Source organism: Protopterus annectens, chromosome 1.part2, assembly GCF_019279795.1.
Source record: "Protopterus annectens isolate FY-2018-M chromosome 1.part2, PAN1.0, whole genome shotgun sequence".
Taxonomy (NCBI): Eukaryota; Metazoa; Chordata; order Ceratodontiformes; family Protopteridae; genus Protopterus; species Protopterus annectens.
In genome coordinates, this window is record NC_056727.1 from 363,373,261 (window position 1) to 363,395,041 (window position 21,781).

General features: G+C 39.4%; 1 protein-coding gene across 1 annotated transcript in view; it reads right to left on the reverse strand.

Moving 5' to 3' along the window:
- TRMT6 (tRNA methyltransferase 6 non-catalytic subunit) overlaps positions 1–21,781 on the reverse strand; it is a 742,618-nt gene that overhangs the window by 436,099 nt on the left and 284,738 nt on the right. The window contains exons 6-7 of the mRNA XM_044056438.1: positions 5,443–5,458; positions 1,889–1,972 (exon numbers count right to left, since the gene is read on the reverse strand). Coding sequence (XP_043912373.1) covers positions 1,889–1,972; positions 5,443–5,458 — 100 coding nt within the window. The remainder of the gene's footprint in view (positions 1–1,888; positions 1,973–5,442; positions 5,459–21,781) is intronic.

Sequence of the window (21,781 nt, forward strand, 5' to 3'; positions counted from 1 at the left end):
TTCCACATAATGTCTCCCCAGGAATCATCTTCATTTTCTGGCCAACTGTGCATTACTATTTCTTTAAGTAAATCATCCCACAACCCTCCAGACTAGAGGGTTGTAATTATACATTACCATTTGCCAACTCAACTCCAAACAGATTTATCTGAAATCTCCTCAGAAACATGCACTCATTCTCAGGCCTCAATATGGGCTCTCTTCCACTCCTCTCAACACACCTTAATCTCCTTCTCTCTCCACCTGCTTCCTTATTTCTTCAAACGTGCCTGGAACAGAAACAGGAAGTGCTCATGCAAAATAAGTCCCACGCACAACAATGAGAAGTAGGGGAAGTTCTCAGATGTCCTGGCCAATTTTCTCCTAACAGTATAACCACCATTTTGGGTTTCCCCTGAAAAGAGGCAAACTTAGTGGGACTAACCCAGTTAGCAAAGGTTAATTAAGTAAAGAAAATAAATACTGAACTTGCATAACAAATGGAAATGACTATAAATTACTACCCCAAATGTCATGTTACTTTTCCTGCAGTACTTCACTATTCACATGCTACTGTTACCTTTAATTTTCAGAAAAAAAATCTCCCACCCTCATATTTAAAATGATAAAACATGGCAGAACAACATTTTTTTTTATCTATGCAGCTGCACCCCTAGAATGCCATCACAAAATAGAGCACATTAATGTTCTGACCATCATCTTCTTTTGGCTGTTCCCGTTAGGGGTCACCACAGCAGATCATCTGTTTCCATTTCTTCCTGTCCTCTGCATCTTGCTCTGTCACACCAACCACCTGCATGTCCTCTCTCACCACATCCATAAACCTTATCTTAGGCCCTCCTCTTTTCCTGTTACCTGGTAGCTTCATCCTTAGCATCTTTTTCCCAATATACTCAGCATCCCTCCTCAGCACATGTCCAAACCAACGTAATCGTGCCTCTCTGGCTTTGTCTCCAAACCTTCCAACCTGGGCTGACCCTCTAATATACTTATTCCTAATCCTGTCCACCCTAGTCACACCCAGTGCAAATCTTAACATCTTTAATTCTGCCACATCCAGCTCAAACTCCTGCCTTTTTGTCAATGCCACTGTCTCCAACCCATATAACATAGCTGGTCTCACTACCCTCTTGTAGACCTTCCCTTTCACTCTTACAGGTACTCGTCTGTCACAAATCACTCCTGACACTCTTCTCCACCCACTCCATCCTTCCTGTACTCTCTTCTTCACCTCTCTTCCACACTCACCGTTACTCTGAACTATTGACCCCAAGTATTTAAACTCATCCACCTTCGCCACCTCTACTCCTTGCATCCTCACCATTCCTCTATCCTCCCTCTCATTCACACACATATACTCTAGCTTAGTCCTGCTGACCTTCACTCCTCTTCTCTCTAGAGCATATCTCCATCTCTCCAGGGTCTTCTCCACCTGTTCCCTACTCTCACTACAGATCACAATGTCATCTGCAAACATCATAGTTCTGACACAAAGTAATAAAGCCTTCTGGGCAGACAGTGACATACAAAGTAGTAAACATTTTTCCAAAGTGGTTTCAATTTCAATAGCATTTTCTATTATATACATATATCCAAAATAAGATATTTGCCTGTAATATCCACACGGTATCTACAGACAGACTGGGCACTAATACAACAACTGCATCTGTTAACACACCATATACAGACTAGCTGAGTGGGAGATGCTATGTTTTCTTGAAATAGATACTATTCCCCAATTTCTGCTGTGTAATACCACAAAAAATGTTGCAACTTTGCAATCAGCAACACCACAAATAAGTTCTTGTCTTCAGTGTGGCTTTTCTGATAGTATGACTATTTAATATGCAACTACAAAACCTGTATTGTAAATTAAAAACATGCTCACCAGATTTTGCTAGGTTCTCTATCTATATACATCAATGCGAGCAAACGAGCAGTAGGTCTGAGAAGTGTCACAGTCGTTTCATACCTAAAATTTTAAAACATTTTACAGCTTTAAAAACAAGTCAATAAGTCTGCAGTACATACATTTAAAAAAAACACTGCATTCAAAATAAGCATACGATTCCAGAATTATCAAAATTAACATTGGTCATTAACTATAAACTGAAAATATAGATCTGTAATACCCAATTCCTAGCTAGATTAACAAATATTAGCTTTCCCAATGACTAGGTTAAATGTTAGCAACAAGCAAAAGAAAGAATAATCAGTGTAAAAAAAAAAATAAACAGCAATAGCCCTAACAGTGCTCAATATATAAACAATGAATTCAGTGAACTAAGGCTCAGCTCTTATATCTGTGTAATAAATTCAGCTCAAGTCCTTTTAAGAAAAAAGTTACGTACTCACCATAACATTCCATGTTTGCTGTCCATAATCTTGCCTTCATTCTTGATGGCTGGGTTCAGAACAGAGCATCAGTTCCGACTCGGCCGCATACTAAAGCTCGAGAGCTTTCAATGGCTCGAGGCTATACCCTATCTCAAGATGCCTAGCGACTGTTACCCAGATCTCGTTTGAGAGAAACTAATCAATAGACTATGCAACCTAACATAATAACTACACAGTCCTCTGCCCATAATTCCTAAGGCATGACGGGAATCAGGAAACTTGCAACCAATTTCAGAAAATTCCTCTCGATCCTCCAAGAAGGGGGAAGGAGGGTGAGATGCAAGAATGAAGACGAGATTATGGACAACAAACATGGAACGTTATGGTGAGCACATGACTTCTTTGTGTTATGTTGTCCTATCTCACCTTCATTCTTGATGGTTGGGACAGCGTCCCCAGCACCTTCTTTCTCGGGTGGCTCAAGGGAATAAACTCAGAACAGTGGAACCAAAGGATGCCCTGTACCGGGAGGCCACATCTACCTTGTAATGAGTGATAAAAGAATGAGGATTAACCCATGTAGCTGCAGCACAAATTGAATTCAAAGGAAGCCTGGCTTAAAAGGCAGTGGAAGTCGACATAGCTCTAGTTGAATGACCTCTAATTTTTCCTGGCAGCTGTTTATGCTGAGAGTTATAGACATAAGTAATCGTGTCTGTAAGCCATTTTGACAAGGTTACTTTTCAAACTGAAGTTTCTTTTCTGTTTTCTAAGAATGAAATAAACAGTTGGTCAGACTTTCTTAATTCCTTTGCCCCAAGTAAAAATGTAACTGCCTATGGACACCCAATTGGTGAAGCTTGTATACTGCCCTGTTGCAATGATTGGGGAAAAATACGGGTAGCTCAACAGACTGACTTAAATTGGCCTCAGAACATACTTTTGGCAGAAAGGAAGGATTCATCCTAAGAGAGAGACTGTCTTTGTGGAAGATCAAATAAGGAGGATGGATAGACAGAGCTTGTAGTTCTGAAACCCTTCTAGCGGAAGTAATGGCTGTTAGGAAGATTGTCTTCCAAGATAAGAACTTTAGTGGGGAAGAGGAGGCTGGCTCAAATGGAGGGAGAATTAAAGAAGATAACACCAAATTCAGATCCCAAGGAGGTGGTGGCTCTCTTATGGGAGGTCTTAAAAGGAATGTACCTCTCAGAAAGGCTGTGCATAATCTGTGGGACATTATATTGGATCCCATGTCTCCTATGTGGTAGTTTGAAATGGCAAATAGTTGTACTCATACCATGGCTGCCGCTGCACCCCGATTAAAGGTTTCTGTTAAAAATTCCAGAATTGCTGATACAGGGGCTGTAAAGGGGTCTATATGGTTCTTGGCAGCCCAACAAGAAAATCTCTTCCCTTTGCTTGCATAAAGTTTCCAAGTTGTATTCTTGTGCAACAAAATCAGAATGTGTCACACTGCTGGGGATCATTCTGGAAGCCTGGCTAAGATGGGAAGTGGAGTAACTAAGCTGTCAGCTTGAGGCTTTGAAGAGAGGGGTGGAGCATTCCTGACTGATGAGTCAGATCTGGCACTGGGTCCAGGATCCAAGGCTCCTTCTGAAGATGGTGCCATAGAAAGGGAAAGGGGAACCATATGTGACTCGGCCAGTAAGAAGCAATGAGAATTAGCCTGTGACTCAACCATTTGGCTTTCTGGAGAACTTTGGGTATTAATAGAAACAGGGGGAAAAGAGTAAAGTCTTCACGGGGGGGGGGGCAATCGGTTACAAGTGCATCCCTTGGTTACTCCCCAGGAAAGGGGATTAAAACAAGGTAGCGGCTGCATTTGGAGTCAATGGATGTGGCAAAGAGGTCACAGCAAGGATGGCCCCACTTGCAAAAAATTTGGTTCGCAATTTCTTGTTTCAGGGACCACTCATGAGGCATAAGAATTGCCCTGCTTACTCTGTCCAGTATCACAGAGGATGTGCATCGACAGAGAGGGTAGGATCTGGTTCCACCTTGGTTGTTGATGTACCACACTAAGGACATATTGTCCGTTTGTACTGCAATTGTACCTGTTGGAAGAGAGCTCTAGAATGCTTGCAACACCAGAAGCACTGCTCTTATCTCTATGACACTGATGTGCAAGTGGTATTCGTGTTCTTGCCAAGTCCCTTGGACAGTCATGTCTCAGATAATGCCCCCCCCCCCCTATCTGGGAGGCATTCGTGGTCACTGTACCTACTGGCTGGGGAGAACAAATGATCTGCCTATCATTACCTGTGTGGACTGAAGCCACCATCGTAGGTCCTTCTTGCAGGTGTTCATAATGAGAATCTTGTGTGACATGGGTAACTCCTGCATGGACGACTGAGCAAAGAGTGGCCACTGTAATATTCTTCTGTGTAGACACGCCAGTAAGACTAATGTTATTGCAGCTGCCATTGAACCCAGAACCTTGAGGACAAACTTTGCCTGTACTTTTTTCGTCATGAGCAATATTGACACCTGATAGTGCAACATCAGAATTCTTTCGTGAGGCAGTTTTGCTACCTTGTCTTTTGTGTTTAACTCTGCCCCTATAAAAGGTAATATGCTGTGAAGGCAACAAGGCAGATTTTTTGAAATTTATGGTAATGCCTAGCTCTGACCAGAGATGAATGGTGGTGTCTCTTGCTCTGGTTAGTAGATGCTCAGTGGTGGCGGTCATGAGCCAGCCATCTAAGTATGGAAACACCTGGAATCCTAGATGCCTCAGGTGAGCCATAACTACTGCCATACATTTGGTAAACACTCTGGGAGCTGTAGTGAGACCAAAGGGCAAAGCTCTGAATTGGTAATGACTGGCTCCCAGCCGGAAGCATAGACATCTCCTGGATCACCTGTCCATCTTTATATGGTAGTACACACCCTGAAAATCTATGGAGCACATCCGACTGTCTTGCCCCAGAAAAGGGAGTACAGACTGCAGTGTTATCTAGAACTTGTTTTCTTTATGGACTTGTTCAGTCTGCTGAGATCCAAAATTGGTCTCCAGTCCCCAGTCTTTTTGGGAACGAGAAAGAACCTTGAGTAAATTCTGGATCCAATTTGGTCTGCGGGGACTTCTTGGATGACTTTTCTAGCAACCACTGAATTTCTAGGGTTGCTTGATCCCTTCGACTGGGTGGAATGTCTAGGAGAGATCTTGGTGGAAAATAAAAGGGAATGTTGTATCCCCTGGAAATGATAGACCGTACCCATTTGACTAGTGATGTCTAGCCAGGCTTTTGGGTAAAGCAATGCCCCCCCCCCCCCCCGACTGCCTCCAGAGGTGAACAAGCGGGTCGCCTTTCAGTAGCACTGGAAGGGCCTACTAGAGAATGTATCTGTCACCCTGATTCTGCAGACCCCCTCTGCCACTAGGGCAGTGTCTTCCATTATTATTTCCCCCTCTGCCCCTGGGAGGAAAATTCACCACGTGCATCCGGCGAAGCTCCTTGGGATTTCCGGAACCATGTTTTTCCACCCTTCTGACCTTTGGGATAAGGTTTGGTAGGGATGGAGAAATGTACCCACGGCAGACAGAGTTTTGCCATCTTGTTCACACCTGGTAAGAGCCTCTTTCACTTCTGGCCTGAACAAAGACAAGCCATCAAAAAGGGCATTAATAAAGGAAGACTTGAAGGGTTCAGCAAACTCAAAACAGCATCCAGGAATGTCTCCTCAGAGCTACTCCTGCTGCCATGGTCGCTCCATCGACCGCATAAGAAATGAGGTGCATGGAAGAGTTTGCTATAGAGTTTAAGGTCGCAAGCTGAGAGTTCACCTTGTCAGGTATCCCCCACAGCTGCAGTACCTTGGAAGATATCTCCTAACCTTGAGGGGATCCCTTTGAAGTAAAGTAAAGTGGGATAAATAATTCAGCAACTTAAGAGTAAAGGCCGTTGAAGAGAACATACCCTTCCCGTATCTGTCCATTGTTCGAAACTCCTTATTCGGCGGATGGACAGATGAAGTTTCAGCTAATTCCTTCCTTGTAGCTGCCACTACAACCTACTGGGACACCTTTAGTTATAAATTGTCTTCTTCCATGGCTATAATAAATTTGTTGGGCCTCCTCAGAACTGGTACCACTAACTCTGGAGAGCCCCATGCCTTTCAACTGACTACACCAAGGAGCTGGTCGAAAGGCAGACATACCCAAGAGGTGAAGGGTCAAGAGCCAAATGCCTCCAGGTATACAGACTCATCTTCAGAAGGGGAGAGGGTCTTCCAGTCACCTCTTTGTTTCAGGATCTCCAAGATGTCTGAAAAGGAGACATCCTCAGAGGGTGACCTTGGGGACCATTCTGAATCCTCTGTATCTGACATGACAGACTCAGGGGAGTCTAGGTGTTTCCTCTTACAAGTTCTCTTCCGAGGGAACTTCTTGGAGGGATACTCTGGGGAGGTTCCAGAAGAGAGGATCTCATCCACTTGGGCATCCTGAGACACTGGTTCTCTACTCCTGGGCTGGAGGGATGGTGTAGAGGTTGACACTGGCCCTTTTGGGAGAAAGAGTAGTTGGAGCAAAGGGTGAAGAAGTCTCTGAGGAAAGCACACTCCTCATCACATCGAAAGCACCATGATCCTGGCCAGAGAAAACCTCCGGCTCCGAGGAACCAGGAGACCTCCCCCGCACCAAGGAGGATGGCTCCGAAGCAGATGTGGGCACCAAACTCACCTACGCCTAAACTCCGAGTGGGAGAGTCCGAACAGACAATGGTCCGATTTGACTCTGCACCCTGGAACCGAGGGAGAGTGTGTTCCCAGATCCCTTGATGGAAGACATCGATGAGATTGGAGCAGACGTCGGAACCGAGACACCAGGGATTGTTCCTGAATCAGACGGTTCCACCAAAATGACCTCAAGGCACTCTGGCTCCAAACTTGTCCAAGTCGGAGGAGGAATTTTAGGTAAAGCAGATTTGGTAGTATGCTCCACATCCTGTTGATCTGGGCTCGAGAGAATTTTGTAAGGGCAGACATCCGAAGCAACCTAACCACCCAGTCCACATCATCATCCGATAAGCTCCTGGAAGACCGAGAGGAATGGATGGATGAACTGTGGCTACCTGCCACTGATTGCAGCAAAGGAGACTGTGGCACCGAGCGGACAGGCTCCAAGGATGGTGATAGGCTCCTTTTTTGGCTCTGAGATAGTTCTGATTACACAGGAGGAACCGAGGGAGAGTTAGACTTCTCAGATCTGACTTAAGATACTTGTTTTTCACGGCTCCTCATTGGCTCAGAACATGGAACCGACTAAGTTGATTATTTTTGAGGACCTATCAGAGGATTTTGAGACCCGATTCCTTTTATCACAGCCATCTCGAAAGACACTTTCAATAAACCCCTGACTATCAGCTTGTTGCTCTGTTCCTTCAGGACCCTTGAGCTACAGCCAAGACATACAGAACAGGAATCCTCCAGGTGAACGGCTCCTAAACAATACACACAACTTGTGTGCCAGTCTGTTAAGGGCATTTTTTGCGTGCAAGAACCATACTACTTAAAACCGGACTGTTTAGTCTCTTTGGTTGAATCCTTAGACATTATAGCAAAAAAGTCATAACTAATCACTAGTGCTACGAAAATAACACAACTTAAAAGGTAATCAACACTAAAGGTAAATCACACCGTAACCAAAAATAAATAAATAAATAAAAAAAGAGGGTTAGAGGAGAGGTCTCCAAGTTAAATGATGGTCTCCTCTAACCTGAGGAGATACCTTGAACTTAAGCACCAAAACTTTTTAAAGATTAGTGAGAAAGGAAGGTAAAAGGAGAGCCCTCTAACTAAAACATGCTAAAAACGAAGAATCCTCTAACTTAAACGGATTCATAGAAAAAGGAAGAAAAAATCAGCTGGGAAAGGGAGAAAAAGACCTGAGAGGTAACGACGGCCCACACAGAAGCAGCAGAAAAAATACCAGAAAACAAACACTCAAAAAACACCAGAATATTAAGCTACCTCAAACAAGGTTAAAGTACTAAGAATTTGACAGAAAAAGCTCAATAAAATAGCAAAAAGACAAAACTTAGCCTGAGCCAGCGATAAAGCAATCCAAACCATCAAGTGGCAAACGAGATCTGGGTAACAGTCGCTAGGCATCTTGGGATAGGGTATAGCCTTGAGCCAGTGAAAGCTCTCGAGCTTTAGTATGTGGATGAGTGGGAACCAATGCTCGATTCTGGACCCAACTATCAAGAATGAAGGCAAGATAGGACAACAATAACATCAACCATTTACTCAAGCTCCAGCTTCCCATTTAATGCAATTCAGCATCATGGGGAGAAACTGCATTCTGTGGATACAAAGAAATTAAGCTAATAAGGAAGCATTTACATTGTTTTCTTACATTTAAAAACAGAAGCCTCTATTTTACATTTATTTATACAGTTGATAGAACTATATATTAAATTCTATTTGACTAGGCTGGAAGCCTTTGCCCATCTCTCCCTAATCGTCACGCCCCCCCCCCCACCCACCCACCCACCACCGAGGAACTCAAGCAAGTTTTTAAAGTGCCCCTTGAGAAACATCGCTCAAGAGTGTCAGGTCTGTCTGGGTGTACCTCACCCCATTCCCTGTCTTGAGAGCCCATCTGCATTGGCAATGCTACTCCCACTGCGGTGCTGCACTGACATATATGCTTGCAACTCCAGACTCCATCTTAGCAACTTGGCATTTTTCTGACTGGCTCTGTTTAACCATGTTAGAGGGTTGTGATCTGTCATCACAGTGAATTTTCTTCCATACAGATAAGGCTGAAGTTTCTGTAGTGCCCACACTATGGCTAGACATTCCTTTTCTACCACTGCATAGCATTCTTCACTGGGTTGGAGCCTTCGACTGAGATAAACCACTGGTTGCTCTCCTCCCTCTGAAGAAATCTGGCTAAGTACAACCCCCACCCATAGTTTGAAGCATCCACCTGCACAACAAAGTCTTTGCTGTAGTCTGGACTGGCTAACACACGGGGTCCTCCCAAAGCTTCCTTAAGCATCCGAAATGCCTCCTCACATTCTGGGGTCCACACTACCATATCTGGCCTGTTCTTCCTTATCAGGTCTGTGAGAGAAGCAGCTATGGTACTATAATTGGGAACAAACTTTCTGTAGTACCCTGCTGTCCTTAAGAATGCCCTCACCTGCTTTTTGGTAACAGGTGCAGGCCATGCCTGAATAGCTTCCACTTCGGCAGGTTCTGGCCTTACCTTACCACTCCCCAACTCTATGTCCTAGATAGGAGACCTATGCCATACCCACCTGACATTTGCTCGGCTTACTGGTCAACCCTGCCCTCTGTAGTCTGTAGTCTGCTCATGCTGAAGATGCTCTTGCCAGGAATGGCTGTATATAGTAATATCATCCATGTAAGCAAGGGCAAACCCTCCTGCTCCTGCTAAGATATGATCTACCAGCCTCTGGAAAGTCACTGTGGCATTCTTCATCCCAAAGGGCATCTTTGTGAACTCATACAAGCCAAAAGGAGTCACAAAGGCTGACTTCTCTCTTGCAATGGGAGTCAAGGGCACCTGCCAGTAACCTGTGGTAAGATCAATGGTTGTAAGATACTTACTCCCAACCAGCTGCTCTAGGGCCTCATCTGTCCTAGGCATGGGGTAAGCATCCGAATCTGTGTGACTATTTAATTTCCTGTAATCCACACAGAACATGTTGCTGCCATCCATCTTTGGCACCAACACCACTGGTGAGGCCCAAGGACTGTGAGACTCTTGACTCACCCCTAGTTCCAACATCTCCTGTACCTCTTCCCTCAGAGTCTGTTTGACTCTCTTAAGCACCCTATAAGGGGCCTGCCTAATAGGCCTTTGGGGTCCTGTATCCAACTGGTGCTGCACCAGGTGGGTGCTCCCTGGTTTCCCGGTGAACATGCCCCCAAACTCCTGCAACACTGCTCGGATTTCTCGAACCTGGGTAGGAGATAGCTGCTAGGACATTGCTAACCCTTCCACCGAGGTGTCAGCCCAAGCCTCACTGAGGAGATCAGTCACAAGATCTCTCTCAGACTCCTCCTGCAATCCACTGCAAATGGTCAGCACAAGGGCCATCCTACCATGGTAAGGTTTTCAGCATGTTAACATGGTCCAATTTGTGCCCCGGCAGTCTGCCTAGCACTTCCACCATGTAGTTAACAGCACTTGCCTTTCTTACCACCTTGTCCCCTCTCATGCTGCTTGCAACTTGTGTCTGACAGGAATGAGAACCATGATAATGTTCCACAAAAAAGCACAAACAGTTGAAAAACACGGAAGACGTAACCTCCCAAACAGGCAGCAGTAATCTAGTAGGTGTAGCTCTACGAAAATGATGAAAACCAAATCCAAAAAAGAACGCTTTTATTTATAATAAAAACAGCGTTTTCGCCGTAGTAATACCACAGCTTCTTCAGCAAGAAACACTTACTTTCAAAGTAACCGCCAGTTATATATCAAACATTAGTGTGACGTGTAGAGGGTACTTCAAATATTTAAAGGACCACACTATAGTAAACATTATATCTCTAGCTAGGTTAAAACTGTTACCACTAATACATTGTCAAAAATATTAAAGATTAATGACTAATACACATCAAATAAAAGATTAAAAAGTCAATACTAAATAAAAACATTATTAGTTTAAAGCAATGTTTGCTAGCGTGTTGTAAATATGTAATCGTGTATAAAAAATATAGGAATAAAGTTATAAACATTAAAATTTATTAGTAATGAATATACAAGACTAACATATATGTCCTGTATAGTAAAAACTACTTCCTATAGGTTAGTGCCATTATGACATTACTAAAAAATATTACTAAGTCATTGTTAAATAATATTATTATCAAGACGTATTAAATGTGGATATGAGAGGGTGTGTAAGTAATTCTAAACAAAGTAGTAGAAAAATAATAATAGAAGAAGAATAATAGAAAAATCAACTGGACATGGCTTTAAGAAATAATTAAAATGTCTTTTTCTTTCTTAAAAAGTTCCTCATTTTCAACATACAATTAATGTTGCAGTTTTCGTTTAGTCCTGGATAACTAAAGGAATTTAAAGTTAACTGCCATTCCAGTTCACGAATTTCTAGTAAAATATTAACAGGTCCCCCTCTCAAGGTGTGTGGTATCATGTCAATGGCTGTGAAGTTAAAACTGTGTCCTAGATGTCTCTCACAGTGTTTTGCTAGAGCATTATCACATTTTTTATTTCTTATAGCATAAAGATGCTCATAGATTCTGTCGCGAAATCTGCGATCAGTTTTCCTATATAATGTGCTTCACAGCAATTACATTTTGCTAGGTAAACAATAGACTTAGAATTACAGTTAAGGTTACCATTAATGTAATACTTATTCTCGTCTACCTGAAAGGTGCTGCAATTATTCACATGATGACAATATTTACAAAATCCACATTGTTTACATCCTTTTTTATTACTATTATTATTTAAATTATTACAACTTTCCAAAATGGATTTAAGGTTTTTCCCTCTCTTATATACAAAATTAGGTTTAACACCTAATTTTTCTATCAATTCCTCATTATTTAGGATATATTGCCAATTCTTCAGTAAAATCAGTTGTATATCTAAAGAGTCACTGTTAAAAGTGGAAATAAAACTGATTTTTAGGGAATTGACTCTCTCCAAGATGTTATTATTGTTACTGTGCTCTAAGGTTGTATCTAATAGATCTAAATCGGAGTCTAATATTGTAATAGGTACTTCCGTAACAGTAGTTTTCCTTTTAAGAAGGGGGTAATAAGTCCCATTCAATCTTTTAGTGTCAACTTCGTGAAATAAGTCCAAAAATAAATCTATAGGGTAATTTCTACTAGTGAACATGTTTTCAAGTTTTTTACATTCATCGTAGAAAGTCTGTTCCCTGTTGCACATTCTTACTGCTCTTATGAGCTGTCCCTTAATTATAGCCCTTTTTTGTTTGAAGGGGTGCGAACTGTTGAAGTGCAACAGGGAATTACAATATGTGGGTTTTCTATGTATTCTTGAAACATATTCGCAGTTGAGTTCATCCTTAGATAATTTTACGTCTAAGTAGTCTATTTCAATGGTAGAAAACGAGAAAGTAAATTTCAAGAATACAGTAGAGTCGTTACAATATTGTAATAATTTAGTAGCCATTTCTACATCTCCATCAAGTAAGATGAAGATGTCGTCCAGGTACCTGGTATATAGTTTTATTTTCTCCCTTTCGATATTCTTGAAAAAATGGAATTTCTCCCAATACGCCATAAATAAGTTAGCGACTGATGCCCCACAAGGTGACCCCATGGCTATACCTTGTGTCTGTAGGTACACTTTTTCATTGAATATAAAATAATTAGATGTTAATATTATATCTAACAATTCTGACACTATGTCTATCTCATTTCTTATTGCACCCAGGTCTTCAAGTATCAAAGATATCCATTCCACAGCTTCTAAGTGAGGTATCGATGTGTAAAGATCAATCACATCGATCGTTAAAAAATTATAGGAATTATTAAACGTAATGTTATTCATACTGTTAAGGAAGGACCAAGAGTCCTTACAAATGTGTGGTAATGAACCTAGGTATTTAGTTAAAATCCTATCTACTAATTGTGCACAAGGGTAAGTAATCGAAGGCGTCCATCAATTAGTGCGAAAGGTGGATTGTGTAAATCTTTGTGGATTTTAGGTACTCCAAAAATCACAGGGTTTTTAGACATATTGATGTCAATATAGTTATATGTGTCTATGTCTATTTTACCTTCTATGAACATGTCTCTGAAGTACCCTTTTATTCTTGTTTTAGAAATGTTAAGTTCATTAATAGATGACTGAGTGTTTGCTGGACCAACTAATATTTGTTCCATCTTTTCAATGTAAGAATGGTTGTCAAAAATGACTAGCCCTCCTCCCTTATCTGGTTTTATAACCCTAGTAGCTGAGGAACATAGTTGATTAAGACATAAATTTTGTTCAATAGTTGTGTTATAGTTCACTTGTCTTTTCTTGGTCCTACTGTGTGATCTCAAATTCCTGATATCAATCTCGCATGATTTTTCAAAAGAAGCTAATGCTGTATGTAAAGGAGGGTTAAAAGTACTGGCTAGTCTCAGTCTGTGATCATGTATGGCATTAGTGTTACTAAATAGGAAATTCAAATTAAGTTTCCTTACGTAACATTTTAGATCAATAATAGTCCTAGCAATATTACATTTTCTTGAAGGAGCGAATGTGTTACCATAGGCAAGTAATTCAATAAGACACGGGTCCAGCTGTACACTAGAAAAATTATAGATATTAAAATCACCCTTCTTATTAGTCAGAATGGTTAAATTATTCAATGAGTGATTGTTGTTATCTGTTGTAATTTCAGTTGAAGTCAATTCACTTGTAAAGGTAGAATTTACATTATTACAGTCCTCTGGAGTCATAGTACTTAATGTCTGGTGTTGTTCCATCTCTTTTGTTGGGGTTTGAAATTCCGTGGTCCTAAAAAACGACCGTCGTTGGCATTGATATTATAATTTTGCTGTCTGTTATTAACATACTGTGGTGGCCCATTCTTGTTAGTTTTTTCTTGAATTCTGTTACTCCGTCTTACAGTTGGTACTTCCATTTGTTCATAGTCTTGGTCGTGATTAACTATGTCAGTACCATTGTTCTGGTCTTGGTCACTGTATGTTAAATCTGTCCCACCAACACAAGAAGTACTGTTAAGTTTAACATACGCTGTGTTGTTAGCGTATGCTAGTCTGTCTCTTGTAAGCTTTTTATTCTTAGTATTTTTAGCTTTTTCTATAAAAGAGTCAATACTTGTGAAGGTCCGGTTATAATCAAACCTGTACCTTTCAAAGTCTAAGTCATTCCTGAGAGTAGCATCTAAATCAGAGACTTCTTTTATCAGTTTGTTAATCTGAATATTGTAGTACTTAATCAGTACTTCAAGAAGTTGTAACCCTTGCGTATTAAATAATACTGTTAACTCCTTATTAAAGTCTTGGTCAAAAAATAGGCCTGTAGGGCAAAATGAAGACCTAAGTCCCTTAGGGACCAGTTTTTCAGCATGACATTGTTTGAAATAATGTACTTCTAGTTGAAGTCTTTTTAATTTTAAAAGATTATTATCAAACTTTTTCAAATTATCGATTATGGTGTCATTACTTACGAGTGTAATCTCGGTGTTTTGCAACGACTGCCCATATCCTGGAGTAAATGCCATGTTCGTTGTGTTGTTAATCCATTCATTTATTTTAAGGTCCCCTGACCCACGGTGTTGCTGTAGGTTAGGACCTTGCGAAGAGTTGTCTAATTCTTGTACAGTTCCACGGACAATAGGGGCTGAATTCATTACAGAAGACCTAGGAGAACGTTGCCCAGGAGTTATTGAGTCAGCTGTAAAACCAGAAGAAGATGCAGCGTTCGAACTGTCATAATTGCGAGTGTCGGCGGCTACTGATGTTCCTGAAGTTCCGGTAGTTTTAACTTGAAAGTTAGACGACTCACGTTTTTCAAGGGAGTCAAGTTTAAGAGAAAAGGCATCCATACGTTGCGACAGGTCTCGTAACAATGAGGCCAAACTGAAGTTGTCTGTATTTGTCTCCGGTTGGAGAATGTCATGGCTGCCTGGGCTAAGAGGTTGGTCGGACGACAGACTCATGATAATGTTCCACAAAAAAGCACAAACAGTTGAAAAACACGGAAGACGTAACCTCCCAAACAGGCAGCAGTAATCTAGTAGGTGTAGCTCTACGAAAATGATGAAAACCAAATCCAAAAAAGAACGCTTTTATTTATAATAAAAACAGCGTTTTCGCCGTAGTAATACCACAGCTTCTTCAGCAAGAAACACTTACTTTCAAAGTAACCGCCAGTTATATATCAAACATTAGTGTGACGTGTAGAGGGTACTTCAAATATTTAAAGGACCACACTATAGTAAACATTATATCTCTAGCTAGGTTAAAACTGTTACCACTAATACATTTGATGTGTATTAGTCATTAATCTTTAATATTTTTGACAATGTATTAGTGGTAACAGTTTTAACCTAGCTAGAGATATAATGTTTACTATAGTGTCACTAAATATTTGAAGTACCCTACGTCTATGTTGATATATAACTGGCGAAAGTAAGTGTTCTTGCTGAAAAAGCTGTATTTACTACGGCGCTGTTTTATTATAAATAAGCGTTCTTTGATTTGGATTTCATCATTTTCAGAGCCACACCTACTAGATACTGCTGCCTGTTTGAAGGTTAAATCTTCGTGTTTTCAACTGTTTGTGCTTTTTGTGAACATTATCATGAGTCTCGTCGACCAACCTCTTAGCCCAGGCAGCCATGACATTCTCCAACGGGAGACAAATACTGACAACTTCAGTTTGGCTCATGGATGCCCTGTGCTTAAACTTGACTCCCTTGAAAACGTGAGTCGCCTAACTTTCGAAGTTAAACTACGAACTTCAGGAACATCGTGACACTGCACTATTGTGTTCGGCAACGCTGCATCTTCTGGTTTTACAGCTGATCAATACCTCCTGGCAGCGTTCTCAGGTCTTCTGTAATGAATTCAGCCTATTGTCCGTGAACTGAAATGAACAACTTTCGCAAGGTCTAACCTACAGCAAATGGGTCAGGGACCAAATAAATGAATGGATTAACTGCACAACACATGGCATTACCGGGATATGGGCGGTCGTTGCAAAACACTGATTAAGTAATGACACCATGTCGATAATTTGAAAAGTTTGATAATAATCTTTAAAAAAAGACTTCAACTAGAAGTACATTATTTCAAACAATGTCATGTTGAAAACTGGTCTAAGGGACTTAGGTCTTCATTTTGCCCTACAGGCCTATTTTTTGACCAAGACTTTAATAAGGAGTTAACAGTATTATTTAATGCTAAGGGTTACAACTTTGAAGTACTGATAAATACTACAATATTCAGATTAACAAACTGATAAAAGAAGTCTCTGTTAGATGCTACTCTCGAATGACAGACTTTGAAAGGTACGGGTTTGATTATAACGGACCTTCACAAGTATTGACTCTTTATGAAAAGCTAAAAATACTAAGAATAAAAGCTTAAGAACGAACTGGCATCGTAACAACACGGCGTATGTTAAACTTAACGGTACTTCTTGTGTTGGTGGGACAGATTTAACATACAGTGACCAGACAGAACAATGGTACTGACATGGTTAATCGCGACCAAGACTATGAACAAATGGAAGTACCAACTGTAAGGCGGTAACAATTCAGAAAACTAACAAGAATGGGCACCACATTATGTTAATAACGAACGGCAAAATTATAATATCAATGCGACGATTTTTTTAGCGGACCGCGGTTTCAAACTAACAAAGATGGAACAACACCGAACATTAAGTACTATGACTCGGAGGACTGTAATAATGAAATTCTACCTTTACAAGTGAATTGACTTCAACTGGTACGAATAACAACAATCACTCATTGAATAATTTAACCATTCTGACTAATAAGAAGGGTGATTTTAATATCTATAATTTTTCAGTGTACAGCTGGACCGTCTTATTGAATTGCGCCTATGGTAACATTAACTCCATCGAAAATGTAATATTGCTAGGACTATTATTGATCAAAATGTTGCGTGAAAATTTGAATTTCTATTGTAACACTAATGCCATACATGATCACAGACTGAACAGCCGTACAACCCTCGCTTTACGGCATTAACTTCTTTTGAAAAATCATCATTGATATCAGGAATTTGAATCGCAGTAGGACAGAAAAGACAAGTGAACTATAACACAACTATTGAACAAAATTTATGTCTTAATCAACTATGTTCCTCGGCTACTAGGGTTATAAAACCAGATAAGGAGGAGAGCTAGTCATTTGACAACCATTCTTACATTGAAAGATGGAACAAATATTAGTTGGTCCAGCAAACACTCGGTCGTCTGATAATGAACTTAACATTTCTAAAACAGAATAAAAGGGTACTTCAGAGACATGTTCATAGAAGGTAAAATAGACATGAACACATATAACTATATTGACATCAATATGTCTAAAAACCCTGTGATTTTGGTACTAAAATCACGAAGATTTACAATCCACCTTTTAGATGCGCTGGTTGATGGGCGTCTTCGATTACTTACCCTTGTGCACAATTAGTGAATGGAGGATTTTAACTAAATACCTAGGTTCATTACCACACATTTGTAAGGACTCTTGGTCCTTCCTTAACAGTATGAATAACGTGCGTTTAATAATTCCTATAATTTTAGCGATCGATGTGATTGATCTTTACGCATCGATACCTCGCTTAAGCTGTGGAATGGATATCTTTGATAGCGAAGACCTGGGTGCAATAAGAAATGAGATGAACATAGTGTCGAATTGTTAGATATAATATTAACATCTGGTTATTTATATTCAATGAAAAGTGTACCTACGAACACAGGTATAGCCGTGAAGTCTGCAATGGGGCATCGATCGCTAACTTATTTATGGCGTATTGAGAAATTCCATTTTCAAGAATGTCGAGGGAGAAAATAAAACTATATACCAGGTACCTGGGCATCTTCATCTTACTTGATGGAGATGTGAAATGGCTGCTGTATTGCAATATTAACGACTCTACTGTATTCTTGAAATTTGCCGTTTCTACCATTGAAATGAACTGCTTAGGCGTAAAATTATCTGGATGAACTCAACTGCGGTATGTTTCAGGAATACATGAAAACCCGCATATTAATTCCCTGTTGCGCTTCGGCGTTCAAACAAAAAGGGCTATAAAGGGACGGCTCATAAAACGTGAAATGGCAGAACTTTCGATGAATGTAAGAAAACATGTTCACTAGAAATTACCCTATGGTATTTTGGACTTATTTCGCGGTTGACGCTAAAAGATTGAATGAGACTTATTACCCCTTCTTAAAGGAAAACTACTGTTGCGGAGTACCTATTACAATATTGACTCGTTAGATCTATTAGATACAACAGCAAACACGGCTAATAACATCTTGGAAGTCAATTCCTAAAATCGGTTTTATTTCCACTTTAACAGTGACTCTTTAGATATACAACTGATTTTACGAAGATGGCAATATATCTAAATAATGAGGAATTGATAGAAAATTGGGTGTTAAACTAATTTTGTATAAGAGAGGGAAATCCATTTTGAAAGTTGTAATAATTTAAATAATAATAATAAAAAAGGATGCAATGTGGATTTTGTAAATATTGTCGTCGTAATGAATAATTGCAGCTTTCAGTGAGCAGAATAAGTATTACATTAATGGTAACTTAACTGTAATTCGAAGTCTGTGTTTACCTAACAAAATGTATTGCAATGAAGCACGTTATATAGGAAAAACTGATGGATTTTTCGACAAAATCTATGAGCATCTTTATGCTATAAGAAATAAAATGTGATAATGCTCTGGCAAACTGCTATGAACATCTAGGACACGGTTTTAACTTCACAGCCATTGACATGATACCACTGAGGACCTGTTAATATTTTACTAGAATAAGTGAACTGAATGGCGGTTAACTTTAAATTCCTTTAGTTATCGGAGACTAAGCGAAAACTGCAACGATATTGTATGTTGAAAATGAACTTTGAAAGAAAGACATTTTATTATTTCTTAAAGCCATGTCGGTTGATTTTCTATTATTCTTCTATTATTATTTTCTACTACTTTGTTTAGAATTACTTACACGCCTCTCATATCCACATTTAATCGTCTTGATAATAATATTATTTAACAATGACTTAGTAATATTTTTAGTAATGTCATAATGGCGCTAACCTATAGGAAGTAGTTTTACTATACAGGACATATATGTTAGTCTTGTATATTCATTACTAATAAATTTTAATGTTTATAACTTTATTCCTATATTTTATACCGCGATTACATATTTACAACGTAACATGCTTTAAACTAATAATGTTTTATTTAGTATTGACTTTTTAATCTTTTATTTGATGTGTATTAGTCATTAATCTTTAATATTTTGACAATGTATTAGTGGTAACAGTTTTAACCTAGCTAGAGATATAATGTTTACTATAGTAATGGTCCTTTAAATATTTGAAGTACCCTACGTCACACTAATGTTTGATATATAACTGGCGGTTACTGAAAGTAAGTGTTTCTTGCTGAAGAAACTGTTTATACGGCATGTTTTATTATAAATAAAAGCGTTCTTTGGTTTGGTTTTCATCATTTAAATACCTACTAGATTACTGCTGCCTGTTTGGGAGGAATGAGAACCATCACCTGCTGCCCTACAGCATAATCTCTAGCTCGAGCATTCCTGTCATACCACACCTTTTTTCTGTTTGTTAGGCTTCTGCCAGGTTCTCCTGGGCCAGGCCCATATGTTCCCTGAGCCTTGTCCTGAGGTTCAGGACATATGCCACAAAAGACTCCTTGTGAAATTCACACTCACCTTCCCACTCTTCTCGAATTAAATCTAGAGGTCCCCTCACCCTATGCCCATACAGCACCTCAAAGGGTGGAAAAACCTGTGGATTCCTGTGGAACCTCTCTGTAAGCAAACAGATGGAGAAAATATTTGTCCCAATCCCTAAACTCATTACATCCAAGAGACGCCAATAGCTGCTTCTGCAGTAAACCCCTAGTGATGCCTCCAGACGTCAAAATTTGCTTGTTCATATTTGCATACATAATTCCAAAACCATGCAATGCACAAGGTTTTAAAAGATTGCTTTGTAAAGCTTACACAATGGCAAACAAAACTGCACTAATATTTGACCTCTGTCAAGTGGAGGTAAAGAGGTATTAACTGCTGATTTTATGATGTTAATTTATATAGATATAATTGTCACATTTTTCTAAATATATCAACAACCAAGTAACACAGACAGAACTCCTCAGCCTAGTATGAAAGCTCTCAGCTAGATGAATAAAATGCTGCTAATAGTACATATGTATCTTGAGTGGTTGCTGAGATATTGCAAGTTGTTTACAAAATATTACAAAAATAATAGTTAATGTGTTTACTGTGACTCATAAAATTCAGTTTAAGACCTAGAACCTAAATACTACCATTGTAAAAATAGTTTGTGCTGAAGGGAGTGCTATTTATACTTCTTTCATAACTCCTATGGTTCCAAAGATATGAAAATTTGTTTGAAATGTGAGGACATAATTTGATTCGGTCAAAAGGCTTAGGCTCCGCCCATTGGAAGTTAAAGTACAAATTACTTGAATTATACTGGTGTGAATGAGTTAAACTGATCTGCAAATGCCCGTAGCATGGACTTGATTGTAGAGTTTAACATCTCAACAAGACTATTAGTCTGGGGATGGTAGGGGGTGGTCTTCATGTGCTTCACCCCACAGGACCTCCACAGTCAAGCCAGCGGATCTGACATAAAATTGGCACCTCTGTAAGACAGTATTTCCTTTGTGAAACCTACCCTGCTGAAAATCTCAAGCAAAGCATTTGCCACTTTCTCGGCCTCAATGGAGGACAAAGCCACTGCTTCAGGGTATCATGTAGCATAATACACCACGAAGAACATTCAGAGAAAGGAACACAGAAGTGGCTTTAATCCATCTTTATTCAGTCCTGGTACCTCAGCAGTTCGCCTTCAATGGGACACATTTAGACATTTTAAAAGTTCTTTTTATATATGCATCAATCAATCAATTAAGCAATTAATTCATCATTTCAAACATTGTAAACATTTTTGACCCCCTCAACACTGAACATTTCTATACAAAACTTCAAATATAATGTTCTTTTACATTTTTTCAATTTTTTTAAAAATCAGTTTGTTCATTTTTTACATAATTATTATACATGATTACAAAAATATAAATATAAAATAAATACTTTATGATATTCAAAATTACAACTCCAATGAATTTCATCAATTTTCTAAATTCATTCCATTTGGAAATAAAGTATGATACCCTATAATCATTCTCTGTTCAAGTTTGTTCAATGCAGTTTTAAAGTTCATTATACACAAATGGGGTCTAGCAAGTACACTAAATCTGAAACTGTCATTTTTACCATTATGTGAATTACAAAAGTGAGTAGCCACCGGACTTTCCAAATTGCCTCCTTATATCACCCAAATGCTCCAAAATGCGAACCTTAATCTTCCTAGTGGTCTGACCAATATACCACATAGGTGGGACACAATCACATCCCAAAATATACACTACACCAGATGACCTACAATCAAATCTCTCAAAAGCAACATATTTCTTTCCATTTATTTTAGTTCCATGCATATTTTTAACTTTGTACAAACTGAACTCATGACCTGCAACTATACATCCCAACATTACTATCTACCATAGGTTCCAATTTTCTCATTTAATATTTCCACTTTAAGATTTGGAATACCTTTTATAGAAAAAGTAATGTGCTTTGTTAAAAGATGA